Genomic DNA, 18769 nt, shown 5'->3' on the forward strand with positions numbered 1-18769 from the left:
TGCTGGACATGGGGGAGTTGTGCTGACACTGGACGTCAGGGGGCGGTTATGGCGGCGCTGGATGAGATGGCTTTTGTGGCAGCAGTGCATGGATGGGGTGGTGGCAGTGCTGGATAGGGGTAGCAGCAGTGTTGGATGGGGGTGGCGGCAATGCTGGACAGGAGGTTGACAGTGGCACTGGATGGGGTAACAGGTTGCAGTGGCACTGGACGGGGGAAGGAGTTGAGGCAGTGCTGGCCAGGAAGGGTTGTGGCAGTGCTGGATGGGGTGGGGGAGGAGGTGGTGGCCTCGAGCCGTCTATGACAAATTGGGTATCCATACATGGCAAATCTGAGGCACTGGACTCTATTCCACTGGCACCTATAAAGTAAGGATTCCCTAGGGTTCCACTAACAGACTGACATGGGATATTCAAGTGTGAGTTGAGCATGGCACCAAACTCAAAAATGTTTGGTTTTCAGGGGTTTTCGGTTTACAGAATTTTGGATAAAAGAATTGGTACTTGTATAAACAGTGATTATGAAGGGTGTCAAATTGAGAACGTATATAAAAGTGGGATCACAAGTAAAGGTTCTTCTTCTTCTGGTTATCCATCCCGATGGTTCCATTCAATCAGTTTTAGGGGTTTGATATGTGCGTCCTGGATTAGCTGTACATGCTGATCCTTGACTGGCCTTGCTTGGCAGGTGAGGCCTGGAGGGGCAGCAGGGGCAGAAGTTCTGTTATGGTGCTTTCTGTGCCTTTTCTCTGTTGGCTCTTTGAGCTTTTCCTCAGCAGCGTCCACACCTTTTCTGATGGTGTCCCTCCACTGTGAGCGATCTTGAGCCAAATCCTCCCTTGTTGATGGGGCAGTATCAGCTTTCTTGAGGCTCCTGTGCAGAACATCCTTGTACCATAGTCGCTGGCCTCATTTTCGGGTACCACTGGACAGTTGGTTGTACAAGATGTCCTTGGGCAGGCTTCCGTCAGGCATTCTGATAACACGTCCTGTCCAGTGCAGTTGGGCTGACGTTGTCAAGCATTCTGGCTTGAGAAAGGACCTCGATATTAGACACCTTGTCTCGCCAGGCGATCTTCATTAGAGAATGTCGGTGACACTGCTGCAGTTGGTCAAGCTGATGTAAGTGACTCTGGAATGGCAACATCTCTCACATCCATATAGCAAGGCTGATATGACAATTGCCCTGTGCACCTTGCACTTGGTGGCCAACTGGATGTTCTATGATAAAACTCAATCTTTCAGTTAACCAAAGACAAAGCAGGCCTTTCTGGTTCTTGACCCAATCTCTACATTTAGAGAAGCTGAGGATGTTATTGTGCTGCCCAGGTAGCAAAACTTGTTGGCAGCATTGAGACGAGTGTCATCAATGAGGACAGATGGTTCTTCGTAGCTTGAGCCGGGGGCTGGATGATACAAAAACTTCCATCTTTTTCAGGCTGATTGTCAATCCTTAGCTCTTTGCAGCACTGGCAAAGTGGCTGGTGATCTGTAAGTCTTCAAGAGCGTGGATAACCAGTGCATAGACATCAGCAAATTGTAGCTAGTGCAAGTAAGGGTTAAACTTGCTGATTATTGGAGGCATGGTTGGTGAAATGGTTAAGTGGGGAAAGTTGGGAAGGAGCAGAGGAAGAGTCAGAATGGGGGAAGCTGGAGGAGGCAGAGAGTTGGTGGTCGGCTGGAGGGAAGCCCAGGGGCTTCACTGTTAGATGCCAAACCTTGGTCTGATGCTACACTGTGTGAACCAGGTACAGTGAATTTGTCTGGTAGCAAACGCATGGTGTAAAAAGCTGCTAAGTGGAAGGCCACAGACAGCACTTGTCTTGTTGTCTGCTGCTATTCAATCATCCACTCATCTGGTAAAACTGTGAATCCAGGGCTCTTAGATTCTCAGGGCTTGATATCAAAACCTCAGTGACCCAGAGGCACTGAGAGTATGATTGATGGGTTCTTTTAAAGCATTTTCCTGAGCTCAGATAATAAGGCTTTGGCATATCAGCAGAGGGTGGCCACAGTCCATTCTGAATCTGGGAACTCGATGCAAATAGCTCCTTTGTGGATTTGCTTTGGGACATAGATGAGCTCTGATTTATACATGGATCAGTGGATGGAATAAGATCCACTGCCACCAAATATACTAACCCTTGATTTGCCATCACATCTCAAACTCAGCTCCACCATCATCTTTGCACTAAATAACACTCGCACTCAGTATAAAACTTGCTCTGAAGAAATGTGGTTCAGTATCTGTTAGCAAAGGATCGGGTTTGTGAGGTTTATGTTTTAAGAAGCTACAGTGTGTATCATGCCAACACAACACATGGATTTGCCTGAGGTGCTCGTATGTTAACCACAGATGGAGATGCTTCATCAGAATTGCACTCAAATCATTGGGAAATGCATCTGGGGCATTAAAACCTGAGGCTTCTTGTTCACACTCTCATGATGGAGGAAAAAATTGTTGTCTGGCTATGAAGCTATGGATTATTTCTTTTGGAAGTAATGATCTGTGGTTGTGACATAATGTACAGCTAGAGACTCTGAAAACCTTTGTGCCTTGACAGATTGATTATTAGGAATAATTCAGGGGATTCTTAACCCTCTGGTGTCACTACCCAGTGCAGATCTTGGATAGAGTTCAATGTTCAGTGAATGGTGAACGAATCAAGGAAATCCTGCATTCCCACATTGTATAGTCTCTGGTGCGTTCTTCCAATTCCCATTCTTTTTCCAGGCCACAGTTCTTCTGATGTGTTTCATTCTTCTAGTGAGCATGACCTGGGAGAGGAAATTTACGATTGTGTTCCATGTGAAGATGATGGTGATGATATTTACGAGGACATCATCAAGGTGGAAGTTCGGCAACCAATGGTAAACACTCAATCTCAGAACAATTAATAGTGGGAGGGAGAGAGGAGGAAGGAGATCAATTGCGATTTGAGACTGAAGGCCTTGAGTGTGAATCGGGAGTGACGCAGATAACTTGGTGCACGAAGATAGACGTCAATTCCGCTTTTGTTCCGTTAAGCTGGATTGCCTGCTTATTGTTCCCCCATACTTGGTGCAAACTCTGCACACCTTTCCACCTAATGCTGCCTCCTCCAACACCCTTGCCTCCTCTTCACCCTCTCCTATGCTCTCACCTCCTCTACCAACCCCGCCCTCATCTCTCTGCCCTGCCCATCACCTCCTCTTTTAGCCCCACTGTTTTCACCTACTTTACTCACTCAATTTTTCTCCTCTCCACCAAACCTGCCCACATTTCCTCTCAACCCTTTCCCTTGCCTGTGCCCCTCCCACCGTGCCTTCCCCCAACCCTCCCTCCTCTCACCACTATCCCCCCTCCCCACTAGTGCTCCAGGCATGTCTCCTCTCAGCTTCCCAAAGTACCATCAGAATTTAGAACAGGACCAGCCTTGGGAATATTTAAGGCTGCCCTTGCAGTCTACTCTTCTGTTCAATGGGATCAAGGCTTATGCAATGTTCCTCAAATTAATTTTCTCTCCTTTCTTCACAGCCCTTGTTTCTCTTTCTGATTAGAAACATATGTATCTCAGCCTTAAATATTCCCAAGGTCTTCCCCCAGCCCTCTGAGACCTCTTTGAACCTTTGAGTTCAAAGAATCACACCCTCTGAAATTAGAAACATCTGAGTCTTAAATGGATGCCCCCTTATACTGAATTCATGCCCTCTTGTACTGAACTCTGCCATGGAGCAAATTATCTTCCCCATAAATATTAAAATTTTCTGTAAATTCACCTTTCATTCTTTTTCTTTTTAATTTTATTAATTGAATTTAACAAAAACCCTTTACACAAGTAAACTAATGATAACATAAATCAAATCATATCATATACAATTGTAAATTAGAAGTATAACCATGATTATTACTTATTTCATTCAGGACAGCAAATTCTTTTATTATAATAATTAAAGAATTAAATCATAACATATTATGTCCAGAAATATTATTGAATACAAAAATTATACAAATAGTACATTTAAAATTCCCTTATACAAGATATTTTATACTTCTCTGATGTGATCATGTTGTTCTGTGATATGATCTGTAGTGAAACAGGGAAGTTAACCTTTCATTCTTTTAAACCCCTGTAAGTGGAATTCCAATCTGTTTAGTCTTTCCTCATTGGATAACCTCTCCAAATTGAGATCCTACAGTGAACCTTCTCTGAAATGTCTCCTTAATTGTTCACTCAAGACTGCAAATGAGGGGAATTCAGAGACACCAGGTATTCTTGTGCATAGATCACATAAAGTTAATGAGCAGATGCAGTGATTAATTAAGATGGCAAATGGCACATTAAATTTTATTCTGGAGGGGCCTGAGTTTAAAAAAAATCAAACAGTAGTGATATAATTGGACAGGATTTTGGTGAGTCTGCACCAGGTCTATTTTTTTTTAAAAAGAAAGGATGTAGAAGCATTGAGGGAAATGATTCCTGAGATGAAAGATTTTCTGATCACCAGTGGCTAAAGCAATTAAACATGTATTCTTTCTTGAAAGGAATGAGGGGGGAAATCTTATTGAAACATAAAATCACAAAGTGGTTTGACAAGTTTGATACGAGATGTTTCGAGTAGTGGAAGAGTCCTGAATGGGAGCATGGAGTTACAAGGTTTTGGGCAGTCTTTCAAAGCAGAATTTCCTCTTGCAGAGAGAGAGTGGTGAATCTCTGGAATTCTCTGTATCAAAGAGTTGAGGAGGTTCAATCCCTGGAGATATTTCAAGAAAATTTCTTTTAGAAGATTGGGAAACTGAGGGCTATGGGGATCTGGCACTAAAGGGTAGTTGAGGCCTGGCGCAACTATCTGTGATTGTATTGAGTAGCAGATGACCTACTCCTTTTGCAGTTTTCTTGTCCTCTTATATCATGTAAAATTGCAGTAAGACATTCTTATTGTTCTTTCCTTCTTACTTTCAAAATTCATGTTTTCCCATATAATATTTCAGCTGCTAATTTTTTTGCCTGCTAACAACATAACTCTCTGTATCTCTCTGTATTATTTTCCCATTTATTTCTGGCAAATATATGCTTTTGCCTCCTTCCTCCAAGCCATTGGTGTATTGTTAACTGCTGCTGCCCCATCATTTAATCCTATGGTAACCAACTAATTATCAATATTCCCTTTATCCCAGCATAGCCTGAGTATGACTGAGATGGTCTGATTTCAGAAGCTAAGCAGGATCAGGCCTGGTCAGTACTTGGAGGGGAGACCGCTGTAGGTCTATTTCACTGAATTGAACAAAGTGGCAACACTCTGTCTGCCTTACGGTAGACAAAAGTTAAAGAATTTCATGTATGTTACATATTACGTGACAATAATGGAACCTTTACTTTATATGCTGCTTCTTGCCTGTGGTCCAGTCCTCTGTCTGCCATTATGTTATCTGCAATACAAAGGACTCTTGTGGCTTTTAACCTTTGGTGAGATACCTTCCTGGAATGGCTTCTGGAATTCTAAGTCCAATACATTTACTGGTTAAACCCCCATCCACTCTCAATGAAACTTTGTCAAAAATAACTCCTAAAAATTCATCAGCCACTGTTTGATTCCTTGATGATAAATTGGAAAAAATGATCAGCTATAGCTTTTTGGCTAATAAGTCTTTGGTTATGTTAATTTTGCATGTGTCCCTTTTCTGAATAAGGGTGCCACTTTGACATTTTATAATTCACTGACATTCTCCAGAATCTGAGGAAATTGGAGGATTGCAATGAATTGACGAAAATGTTACCAGATTGGTGGGCGTGAGTTATAAGGATAGGCTGGATAGACTAAGACTTTTTTTTTTGCTTAGAGCATAGGAGGCTGAGGGGTGAACTTGCAGAGGTGTACAAAATCATGGGAGGAATTAATAGGTTGAATCGTCTCAGTTATGACCCCTCAGCAGCAGAGTCTAAAACTAGAGGACAGAGGTTTAAGGTGAGAAGGGGAAATTTAAAAAGTATCTAAGAGACAACTTTTTTCACACGGAGATTGTAGAAAGAATGCTCTGCTGGACAAAGAGTGGAAGTGGATCCAACTATGACATTTAAAAGAAAGGTACATGGATAGGAAAGGGTTTGTGGGAAACACTGGCAAATGGGACTAGCTCAGAGGGTTAACTTAGTCAGAATGGACAAGGTGGGCCATGCTGTACAGCTCTTTGACTCTAATGCATCCATTACACCAGTAGCTCCCTTTTTTAGGATCTTAGGATGCAAGGCATCTGGGCCAGTGGACAAAGAACATGAAAAAATACAACAGGTACATGGGGGGTCCATGATGAGTGTACTGGCTATAATGCAAATTCAAACTAATCATATCTGCCTGCACATGGTGTGCATCCATCCATCCATCCCCTACCTGTTCGCACACCTACCTAAATGCCTCTTCAATGTCGTTATTGCATCTGGTTCAATCGGAAGTGCCGACCATTCTGTGTGTTTAAATAAAATGTTTTCCCTACACCTTAAAGCTATTTCCTCTAGTGGCACTGTTGGCGTAGCAGTTAGCGCCGCTAGAGCTTTACAGAGCCAGTGATCAGGACAGGGATATGAATCCTGCGCTGTCTATAAGGAGTTTGTACATTCTCCCTGTGTCTGTGTGGGATTTTCATGGGGGCTCCGGTTTCCTCCCACTGTTCAATACGTACCAGGGGTATAGGTGAACTGGGTGGCATGGGCTCGTGGGCCGAAATGGCTTGGTACCATGCTATTTGTGTAAAATTTAAAATTTAAAGAATTTAAGAACTTAAATTTAGCCTTATCAATTCCACTCTGAGAAAAAAGATCTATCTACCCTGTCTCTGCCTCATTATTTTATGAACTTCTATCAGATTGTCCCTCAAGAGAAAACAATTGAAGTTTGTCCAACCACTCCATATATGTAATACTCTCTCATCCAAGCAATGTCCTGGTGAACCTCTTCTGCACATTCTCCAAAGTTTCCCAACTGTCCATGTAATGTGGTGACTAGTACTATACACAATTCTCTAAATGTCTCCTAACCAAAGTGTTGTACAGGTGAAATAACCATCTTTTATATTCATGCCTTTCATCTTGTTTACCACCCTACCTACTTGTGTTGTCATTTTCAGGGAGCTAAGGATTTGCACCGTAGTATCTCTTGTACATCAGTCCTCCTCAGGGTCCTACCCCTTACTGAATAGTTTTCTCTTATATTTTCATGGACCGAAAGGGCTTTCCACCATTAAAAAAACTTGACTTCTCAAAGTACACCACCTCACACTTTTTGGATTGAACTCCATCTGTCATTTTGTTGTCCATTTTTACAGATGATCTATTTCCTTTTAAAACCCTCCTAAATAACCACAAGTCCACCAATTTTATATGTCATCTAGAAATTTACTAATCATTTTGGTCCAAATTTATCATAATCATCTGAGATCCCAGCATTGATTTTCTGTGGAATGCCATGAATATGATGGAGGGATATCTATACAGTGCAGGCAGCAGAGTTTTACTTGGACACCACGTTCAGCACAGGCATGTAGGTTGAAGGGGCTGATCCTGTGCAATACTGGTTCATATTTTGAAGTACCTCTGGTCATAGACCTCAAGTTGGAATAACATCCCTCTACTATCTATCTTCAAAAGCCAAGCCAATTTTGAATCTAATCTACCACGTCTCTGTAGATCTTGCATGCCTTGATCTCCAGGATCAGTCGACCTTGTTGAATGCTTTACATATCAGTCTTTAACCGACTTAAGTTGCCTAGTGCTATTTCTATTCTCATGGTGATAGTATCCAATTCTTCCCCAGCACTGTTTAGTGCAGGGGTCTGTCGAACTGAAGATATGACTTTGATTCACCCTTTTGAGGTTGAAGAGCATTTATAACCAGTGATTCCATGGAGAGGGATCAATACCTTTTCATTTGAATCACTAGATCAACATGTGGGGTTGCAGTGAATTGTGTCACTGCTCTTCTTTTACTGGAGCTCTTTGTGTTTTTGATGCTGCAGATTAGGTACATGCAGGTAAGTCATGGCATGCAGTCAATCTTCACGCCTGTCAATCCTCTTTAATTTTGTGTTCCTCGTGCATCCCCTATACTTTGTCCTTCAGCACTCAGTTTTGAAGTGTGTGCTCTGTTTTCAACTGGTGTTGCATGTAAACTTAAACGACTCTGTGTTATTGCTGGTCTCAGGATGTGATCCCATTCAATCAGTAGTCTTAGAACGTGGCCTCTAATATAATGGAACAGCCTCGGTGTGGTATCTTGTGTGACAAGCAGTCCCAGGTCATCTGTCCTCTGACCATGGAGAACATGGGTGAAAAGTTTGAATGTGTTATTCACTGAGAGCTCAGTTACAGCTGAGGAAAAGATTCAACTGAGCAGATATGACATGATCTTTGACCCTGGAAAAACCCACTACCCTCCCTGTCTGGTTACACCCCAATTTGTGTGGAGCATGCACCACATCCAATTCCACGTCCCCTTCATTTCATATCCTTTCTCCACATTTGCTCTGTCTGCACCCTTTGTATTCTCATCCCTTTGTCCCCTCCTGCTTTCTTGCCACCTCACCCACCTGCTCTCTCTGACCTCTCTGCAGCACTTCCCTAATTTATGTTATAAGGCTCCATTTTTTTTTTACATGTTGTTGGTCTAACAGAAGCTGGGAATGACGGAGGATGACAAGAGGAACTGCTGCCTAGTGGAGATCCAGGAAACCGAGGCCAAATATTACAAAACGCTTGAAGACATTGAGAAGGTAGGTGTCACTGGATCATTTCATCGTCCTCTTTCACACACTGCCTGCATGCATTCATTTGCAGGTTTTGAGGTTGTTAAACAGTGATTGGAATGGGTACAGGCATGAGGTGTACCTTTGTCCCACTATGGGCCCTTGGTTTGAATTCAGGGCTTAATGTTACTTTGCTGACCTACTTCAGGTTTGTGTGAGATGAGTTGATCAGTCCTGGTTTAGCTGTTGACTGAGGACGTCTTATTACAGCACCAGCGACCCAGGTTTGAATCTGCCCCTGTCAGTAATCAGTTTGTATTTTCTTCCTCTGACCTCATGGGTTTCCTCTGGGTACTCTGGTTTCCTCTCACATTCCAAAGAAGTATGGGTTCGTAGATTGACTGGCCACAGGGTGCATTTAGGCGCAAAGGCATGTAGCCCTATTACAGTGTTGTATCTATAATTTAAAATTTAATTAAAATGACAGTACCAGCAACCTAGATTCAAATCCAGCGAGGCCTGTGGGGAGTTTACATGTTCTCCCAGTGTGTGCGTGGGTTTCCTCTGCACGCTTTGGTTTTCTCCCACCATTCAAATTGTACCGGGGTTGCACATCAGTTGGGTGTAATTGGGTGGCATGGGCTTGTGAGTCTGAAGGGCATGTTACCATGTTGTAAGTTTAAATTAAAAAAGAAATCTGAGGAAAATGTTGCAATGGTGCATAATGACAACCGATGTTGATGTGCTGCTCAGGGAGTTTTACTTTGAACCAACAGGGATGTACCACCTCTGGAAGAGTGTGCCAGTGGAACTGGCTTGTATCCAACCGATGTTGTGCTCGCTTTGGAAGGGAAAATGGAGAGGGAAACTCCACATTTTTTCCAAACTGTACAGCAAATTTTCCCAGAAATATCTCATCATACTTGATCCATTTGCATTCCATTGGGAAATTAAAAAATATCTTTTGGAGGAACAGGATCTATCTGGCTATCAAAGGGGTTGACGATTTGATGGTTTAATTAAAGGAAGGGATATTTGCATTGCAAGGAAGAATTAAAAGTTTGAAGTCTGACCCCAAAACTTTACAAAAGTTTCAAAGCATGTGGCAGGAGAGTAATAGAATGGTCTTCACTTGCCTGGATAAATGAAATGCCAGCAACATTCGCAGAGCAGCATTCTTGATTGGGACCTCTTCTACCATCTTAAATATTCAGTCCCTCCACCACCAACCAACAATTTCAGTACATGTCCTCTCAGCCAGACTACAGCAGGAGCACCTTCCACAATCCAGAACTCGACGACCTTGGAGGATGAATTTTGTAGTGTATGGGAAGCCATCATTTGCAGGTTCCTCCTCCAAGTCGTGCAATACCTCACAGTTCTTGCAGTGTGATTAAGTTGAAATCCCTAACCAACAGAGTTGTTGCAGTGCATTGACCAGCAAGCCTGTAGTTGTTTGAGCAGGTGGCTCATTGCCACTTTCTCAAGGGCAATTTGGAATTAGCAATCAATATTGGCCCTACTTGCAATACTCACACCCTATTGAATGAATAATAAATAAAACCATGGGCTCAAGACTCTGAGCTTTTCTCGAGTGTGCATCTGAGTATAATAAACCACAAAAAGAAGGGAGGGTTACTGCGTTTTGAAGCAGGGTTGCGATGTGAAACTTTGACTGTCTATTTCTCTCCACGGATACTGCCTAACCCGCTGAGTTCCTCCCAGGATCCATTCTTTCTTAACCAGGAAATTAGGGCATTGTAATGTCCTTTGTTGAGAAGTATCAATGGTCATCCCTATTTACATATTCTATTGTAGAATTACATGATCCCATTAAAGGCGGTGCTGAATCCTCAGGAAATGGAAGCAATCTTCATTAATCTGGAGGTAAGTGTCTCCCAACCTGTGCCATTTGTCAGGGGTGCCACTTTGTCTATGTATATTGAGGGAGGAGGTGCTTATGATGCTGAGGGGTTTTTTTTCATGAGGATTGAGGTATGGATGTTGCTTTGCCAGAGGGCCAGATGTTTGTGATGACGATGGGGTCGAAAAGCACTGCTATGGCATTTCTTGGTGAGCAATTAAGGACCCAAGAGGGTCTGTAGTGAGGATTGTGGAAGTAGGTTTCAGAACAGAACTGGAAGTTGAAGAGTTCACATCTGTACCTTTGGGCACGAATCCAACTCTCCTCCAGCCACTCTTACTTAGTAATTAATTCTTAACATTTTAAAGGGACAAGCCTGTAAAGTCGGCACCAAAATGAAGCACTGGACTGACACACAGAGGTTGCAAAAGGAACCATAGAAATGAAGGAGAGTCCCAGATCAGGGCTTGCACTTACAGAACCCAGGACTTGGTGACAGGCTCGAGGGAGCAAATCTGTCGCACTCCATGGACTAATTACAGAGCTCTCTGTTGCCAGAATTTTCCATTATCATACTGAGGAACTACAGATCATATGTACAACATCCTGTTAAGACCTCATGAATGTAAGGCAAGGGATTAGGAAGAAAATACAAAGGAATGATTCGTTTAATTATTTTAATTATGCATAAACGTGCTGAAAAAATGGCAGATGGAATTTAATGCAGACAAGCGTGAAGTGTTGCATTTTGGAAGGACAAACCAAGGTGAGACATGCATGGTAAATGGTAGGGCACTGAGGAGTGTGGTAGAACGGAGATCTGGGGGTACAGATGCATAATTCCCTGAAAGAGGCATCACAGGTCGATAAGGTTACAAAGAGAGCTTTTGGCACATTGACCTTCATAAATCAAATTATTCAGTACAGGAGTTGGGATGTTGTACAAGACATTGATGGGTCCAAATTTGAAGTATTGTATGCAGTTTTGGCCACATAACTACAGGAAAAATATCAGTAAGATTGAAAGAGTGCAGAAATTTACTTGGCTTTTGCCCAGACTTCAGGAACTGAGTTATGGGGAAACGTTAAACAGGTTAGGACATTATTCCCTGGAGTGTTGAAGAATGAGGGGAGATTAGATAGAGATATACAAATTTATGATGGATATAAAGAGAGTAAATGGAAGTAGGCCTTTTCCACTGAAGTTAAGTGAGATACAAACCAGAGGACATGGGTTAAGGGTGAGGGGGAAATATTAAGGGGAACTTCTTCACACAGGGAGAAGTGGGAGAGTGGAACGAGCTGTCAGCTGAATTGGTGAATGCAAGCTCAATTTTAACATGTAAGAAAAATTTGGACAGGTACATGGATGGGAGGGGTATGGAGGGCTATGGACTGGGTGTGGGTCAGTGGGACTAACAGAATAATAGTTCGGCACAGACTAGACTGTTCTGGAATTTTATATGTTTCTATGGTTCAAATGTGTACTTTTATGTGTTTTAACATTTTAAAATCTAAGTAAATATTTAAGACTTCTACTATTCCTGAGGGCTTTGAGAAGCTTGAATGGCACCATCCAAATTTGTCTTGGTCAAAGTCTATTAGGGTTTTTCAGGGAGTCCTACTGAGGCACAACATTAATTAAGGAGAACATAAAGAGATTCTTCATCCCCAAAGGTGTTCATAAAACAAGAGGGAACTATGTGAACATGAAACGAACTTGTAGAATCTTCTCCTTTTGTAGTGGAGAGGGAGGTTTAATGAGAGGTGAAGAAGCAACAAGCTTCATTCTTTGCCTCACAATCCTCCAAGATCATCTTCCAGTTTTGAATGAACTCATGGTATCCAGGGGGAGTCACAAGATTAAGATGCAGAAGTAAACCAATCAGCCCATTGAGTTTGCGCCACCATTCTAATCATGAGCTAATCCATCCTCCCACTCAGCCCCATTCCCTGGCTTTCTCCCCATAACCCTTGATGCCCTAACTACTCAAATGCTATCACTCTGCGCTTTAAATGGTTGTCAACGTTCCACAGCCACCTGTGGCAATAATTTCCACGGACTCATGACCCTCTGTAAAATGAAATGTTTCTGTATCTCTATTTTAAATTGAGGTGACTGAAGTTGCTCTCCTACCATGGAAACATCCTACCATGAAGGCCTTTCACCATGCTTCTATGAAATTCCCCCCCCCCCCATCCTTCTATTCTCCAATGAATACAGTCCATTTTCATTTTAGCAAAGCTTCTCTGAACCCTCTCCAATGCCAGCAAATCTTTTCTCAATAAGGCACCCAAAAACGTGCATCGCTCTCCACTAGTCTCGCCAGTGTCTTATAGAGTGTCAACATTACATCCTTTACGTCCTGTCATCTACAGCCTCAAGGAAGAGGATAGCTCCTTGCAGATGGAGATATTGAGGATCTGCGTATCCTTCTACACAGACCAGAGGCAGTATTTCCCCCCACCAGACCTCAGATGGAGGTCTTAGATGGCATTGCTGACAGGTTCCCACCATTGTCATTAGCTGAACAAAAGTTCATGAACTGACTGCTTAAGGAATAGGGAAGATTACGATAGATAAATACAAAAGGAGATGGTTTTAGGGTGAAAGGGGAAAAGTTTAGATTTAGAGAGTGGGGGAATGAGCTGCGATCTGAGGTGGTGAATGTGGGCACACTCTTATGTTTAAAGAATAAATTGGATAGATACATGGATAGGAGATGACTGGAGGGTTATGGAATGGTGCAGGTCAGTGGGACTAGCAAAATTATGTTTTAGCCCAGACCAGAAGAGCTGAATGGCCTGTTTTCTGAGCTGCAGTGTTCTTTGGTTCTATGAACTGAGTTGTACTCAACACTTTGGGACTAGATGGTAACACTCCTGTTGGAACACTACTTCTGGCTGACAGAAAGACATTCTCACTCTCACCTGGCTGAAGAGGGAAGAGAGAAATGAAGAATTGTTGATCCTTCTCACTGCTGAACTGAATTACAATATCCTGCCCAAGTTTGTTGACAATCAGATCAAGTTTGTTCTCGGACAGGTAATCCATCTGAACCAAACCTATACTGTACGTGACCAGAATGTTCCTGTCAGCTTTGTACTGCTCAGAAATCCCATAAACTACATACAGGACAGGGTTTTAGATATTTGCTTGGTCAGTTAGACCAGGAGAAGGCCTTTGACAGGATATTATGCGCATACATGATGGTCTCTGGGAAGGCAGTCAGCAATTGAATCCAACTGCTTGACATGGATATCAATAGTGCAAAATAAATATATGCATTCCCCATCAAACCTGGAATCAGGCAAGGTTGCCCATTCTCCTGTGTCTTGTTTGTGTGTTATAAATTCCTCGGGAAGGACACAGAGAAAAGGCGTAACAATGTGAGTCAATGCCCCCCCCCCCCCCCCCAATGAAGTCTCCCTGTGCAAGGAAAACATTATCTTCTGTTCAGATCCATGGTTGGTTCGTAGATTGATCAGCATGTGCAGCTAGTTTGAGCTGCCTCCATGTGTAGTCAACTGAAAAAAAAAGGTGATACCATATTCTTTGGCAAATGGCCCAACAGATCCACCATTTCCATCACCATCAACACTGACTAACTGAAGGTGCTTGGGCTTGGATTCCGAGGAGCCAGGATGTGCTGGAGCAGATGGGCAAGGTCTGGTGCAGGAGCTCGGTGATGGGAAAGATGTTCTCTGTTGGTGTGGCCCATACTCCACTCCTTCTCTGTGGCAAACTGAGGATCCGTGATACAAGTTTCCAGAGAATGTGGGGAGACCTTGTCCTTACTGTCTTTGTATGTGCTGATTCACAAACACCAAATGTCAGCACAGGATGTTGCGAAGAATAGGCCTGGCCGTGTTGCCACACAATGTTCCACAGAATCATGCAGCTTGGAAACAGGTATTTCAGTCATCTGTATCCATGCCAACCCATCTGTATTATTCCCATTTTCCATCTTTTGATCCATAACCCTCAATGCCTAGTTGATTGAAGTGCTTGTCTCCACTTTTCTCAAGAGTTGTCAGTGTCTCTGCTTCCACCACTCTCAGCTGGACCTTATCGCCCTACCTGTCTTTTGTAGAAATGCTTCTTCAGAAGAATAATTTTGAGCACAAATTCATCAGGAAATGGTCAATGTGGAATGACCTGCAGGCCTTGCAGGAGAAGGACATGATGGACCCCAAGCAGGCTATCTGTCAGAATGCCTCATTTCCAGAACTCACCAACAAGCACCAAGAGTACATATGGATGGGCATAAGAGGGGCCCTCCCCTTCTGTTCCTTCCTGCACAAAGCCCACTCTCAATGCAGATGCGGTGAGGGTGAGGCAATCACCCACCTCAGTGAGGACAACCCATTTGCAAAGGAGGCCTAGAAGGAAGCAAGGGCTCTTGTTGAGGTTCATCCCGAGCAACTGATTAATGGAAGACTCCTCAATGAGCTGATCCCAGAGACATGAACCACACCAATCATGAAGTGCTGCTGGAAGATTATCAACTCAATGAAAGATATTCTTTAGTCTGCCTGAAACCTGGTGATCTTCCAGTACAAGATAACTGTTAAGTGAATGGTGTCACTTGGTGTAGCCATCCCAAATGTTACATGGGGAAGGAAAGGCTGGATCCTGTGTTACATCCCCGCAAAACTCGATGGATGCCTGAGTGGTATTTGGGTTTTGTACAAAGAATGTATTAACTTGATGACACGATGAATTAATGAACCTTCTCCCGTATCACTTCTCAGGTTTTTTTCTCTTCTGCACTCCCACTCATGTCCACATATGACTTCTTATCTGTTTGGCCTGTGCTCCTCCCAAACTCCTTCTTTCTTTCCTGCCCCAACCTTTGTAGTTAGGCGCCTGTCTGGTGTTATTCATAGCTTGACGAAGGGCTCAGGACTGAAACTTTGGTGACCTATCTTTTCTTCCTATGGATGCTTTGTGACATGTTGAGTTTCTCCAGCATTTTGTTTGTATCATATGACACAATGGATGTATCGACTTTACAACATGTACTGTTATCCATTTTTTGTATGTATTTATAAAGTTTATTTTTGAAATTACATAAAATCTCAAGGTCTACATGCTATCTAACCTCACCCTAACTTGAGTGTATGAATCCCCACTGAGATTTACTTTTGTACGTTATGGGATTGTGGCAGTTTGGGACAGTTCAGAACATTGGTATATTTCTACCATGATCTAGCCCAGCCTTTCTTAACCTTTTTTTTTGGCTATGGCCCCCTTAGTTTATGGGAGCCTTTCCCTGTGAAGTAGTCAAGTTTAGTTGGTTTCTTCTGTATTTCTCTCCTACCATCTAAATTAAAAAATTGATTATTTCAGACTGTATCTCCCCTTAAATGTGCAGTGGCTTCCAGAGGGTCCATATAGCCCCTGCAGAGAATGGCTGAACATAATGTTCTTTTTACAAGTTAGCACATCCATGAGCTTGTCTTGCATGTCTGAATATTCACTAGTACCTGTACTGTAAACAGACATTAGACCTGTCATAGACACAGATCTTAAAATGCTAAGTGAGAACGCATGAGTTTCAGTGCAAGGGAGTTTAAAGGGAAACTAAATAAAACTGAACCATTCGGTGGAGAAAGGATATCAAGCAATGGTTAACATTCAATAAAAAAACTGCAGATGCTAGAAATCTAACATGAAAACAGGAAATATCAAGTCAGGCCACATCTGTGGTGAGGGAACGGGTTGGAGATCCTTTATTAGAAATGGAACACTACAGGGAGAGCGGGGATTGGGGAAAGTTTCTGGAGTTAAAACCATGTTGACCATTGGGATATGCTGAGAACAAGGTTATCTGGTCAATGGGAGCAGTCAGAATGAGAACAGAGACCAAAGAATGTGGGAGTTGTGAAATCCAGAGCAGGAATGCACACCTAACTGATCAGGCTGGACAATTCTCCACTTCCAACATGTATACAAAATTATGAGGTTGTAAAGATAGATGCTAGCAGGCTTTTCCCATTGAAGTTAGATAAGACAGGAATGAGAGGACGTGGGGAAAGGGGAAATGTGTAAAGGGAACATTGTGGGAAACTTTATGCAGAGAGTGGTGAGAGTGTGAACGAGCTGCCAGCTGGGGTGGTGAATGTGGGTTCAACTATGGCTTTTAAGAAAAATTTGGGTAGGTACATGGGTGGGAAGGGTATAGAGGGCTGTAGTCCGAGTGCAGGTCAGTGGGACGAGGCAGAATGATAATTCGGCACAAATTAAATGAGCCAAGGGCCCTTTGCTGAGCTGTGGTATTTTATGGTTCAATGGTTCCATTAAGAAAGGGGAGGGGAGAACAAAAAGCTCAACTTGTATCACAGATGGGTAACTGATACATACTGAGAAATCAAGTTACCCAAAGTTGTAAAATTTAACATCGAGCCCACAAGGCGCCAGTGTGCCCAGGCGGAAGCAGAGGTGCTGTTCTTCCAATTTGCATTAAGCCTCATTGTAACAGTGCGGGCAACCAGTGATTGGGGGTGGGAATGGAGAATTGAAGTGGCAAGCAGCAGGCTCTTTGCTTCTTGTGTGTAGGCAGTCTCTTTTAGAGTCTCTGTCTATAGGGAGATGTAGGGAGTTGTACTTGTGCAATAATCGCAGTTTTCTTAGCGATATTATTTCTGCTTCTTCTTCAGGAATTAATCCGAGTACATTACAATTTGTTGCGAGCCATTGATGTTGCTTCAATCTCAGGAGGCAACACACTCTATAAAGTCTTTCTGGATTTCAAAGAACGGTAAGAATTACAAATCCTGGATCATAGATAATTTCTGCCTATCTTTCTCTCATGACATATATCTGTCTATATCTGACTGTACCTCTGTAATTTTGATGGTCTCCATGCCATTTACTATAGCTTGGTGTGTGTGTGTGTGTGTGTGTGTGTGTGTGTGTGTGTGTGTGTGTGTGTGTGTGTGTGTGTGTGTGTGTGTGTGTGTGTGTGTGTGTGTTTTTGTCTCTACCACTAAGAAAAACCCTATTGTCACAGTGGCACCCCTTATTGAAGTGCTGCCTCATAGGTCCAGTTACCTGGGTTCAGTTCTGACCTCGAGTGCTGTTTGTGTGGAGTTTGCATGATCTCCCTATGAGCGCGAGTTTCTTCATTTGGCTCCAGTTTCCTGCCACGTCTCTCATTGTGTAGATGAGTAGTAGAACTGGGGAAAGTTGATGAGAATGTGACAACTCAATAAAAAGAAAATGAGATGAATGTAGGGTAAATATAAATGGGTTGTCAATGGTTGGCTAAAGGTCTTATTTCCATGCTGAATGAAACCTGATTCTGTCATAAACCTGTGCATGCTTATTCTTCTCTCTGTCAGTAGGTGTCACTCTCCATCCCTGTCTCTGTCACTGGATGCAACTGGGACTCATGCCTCATACTTTGTGGGTCTCAATGTACATAACACTGCTATTTTGTTTATCTTTATCACTGTGTGGATTAATTCTCTGGTGTTTGACATTTACTTTTGTGCCAAATGTAGCATTGTGAAAAGTTTGTATACATAATAAGCTGGCCAGATGAGAAGTGGTTAATATTTGGGTTCTTTTATATCAGCCATTTGAACTCTTTCTGAAATTCATGAAGAACTGTTTCATCGATTGCTCAGCAGGTTGTTATTTAATGAAAGTTTCCTGGGCTTGTTGACTGTGAGATTCTCACTGCTAATTATTTCCATGCTGTCTCGCGCTGCCTGCAATTAACAAGTGCCAAATTGGAATTAATTCCAAATGTGAGCAGGAAGGTTCTATGTAATTGCTGTCCTTTCTGGAATATTAATCACCTGACATTGTCACAACTTTTCAGCAATGTGTTGCCAGAGATTTAGCAGAGCAATTAAGGAATCCTGTTCCCCTCACCCATAAATCACCCACTGTGCTGTGCCAACCTAACTCGGAAATAGCTGTCACCATGGGAGAGAATAGATTATGGATTGTCCTGGGATTACTAATTACTTCTTGAGACAAACTGCTTTTATCAAAAGTCGTGTGAATTCAGAAGGGGAAGACTAATAACACCCAGTGCAATTTGACTTCTCCCACCATTTCTCTTTTCTACTAGTGAGCTATTCCTCACCACATCAGATCTCAACTCCATCTGACCTCTGCCACCCTTTCCAAGCCCCTCCTTTTACATTTGACCTCTCTCCACCCAATGTGTCTCCT

The 18769-nt window shown here is 42.8% G+C and overlaps 1 protein-coding gene across 7 annotated transcripts in view; it reads left to right on the forward strand.

Moving 5' to 3' along the window:
* The window catches only part of vav2 (vav 2 guanine nucleotide exchange factor), a 255045-nt gene that overhangs the window by 166518 nt on the left and 69758 nt on the right, over positions 1-18769 (forward strand). For all 7 annotated transcript variants that reach the window (XM_069932049.1, XM_069932061.1, XM_069932059.1 and 4 more), the window contains 4 exons: positions 2767-2869; positions 8643-8741; positions 10533-10601; positions 17242-17342. In XM_069932049.1, coding sequence (XP_069788150.1) covers positions 2767-2869; positions 8643-8741; positions 10533-10601; positions 17242-17342 — 372 coding nt within the window. The remainder of the gene's footprint in view (positions 1-2766; positions 2870-8642; positions 8742-10532; positions 10602-17241; positions 17343-18769) is intronic.

Source organism: Narcine bancroftii, chromosome 1, assembly GCF_036971445.1.
Source record: "Narcine bancroftii isolate sNarBan1 chromosome 1, sNarBan1.hap1, whole genome shotgun sequence".
Classification (NCBI taxonomy): domain Eukaryota; kingdom Metazoa; phylum Chordata; class Chondrichthyes; order Torpediniformes; family Narcinidae; genus Narcine; species Narcine bancroftii.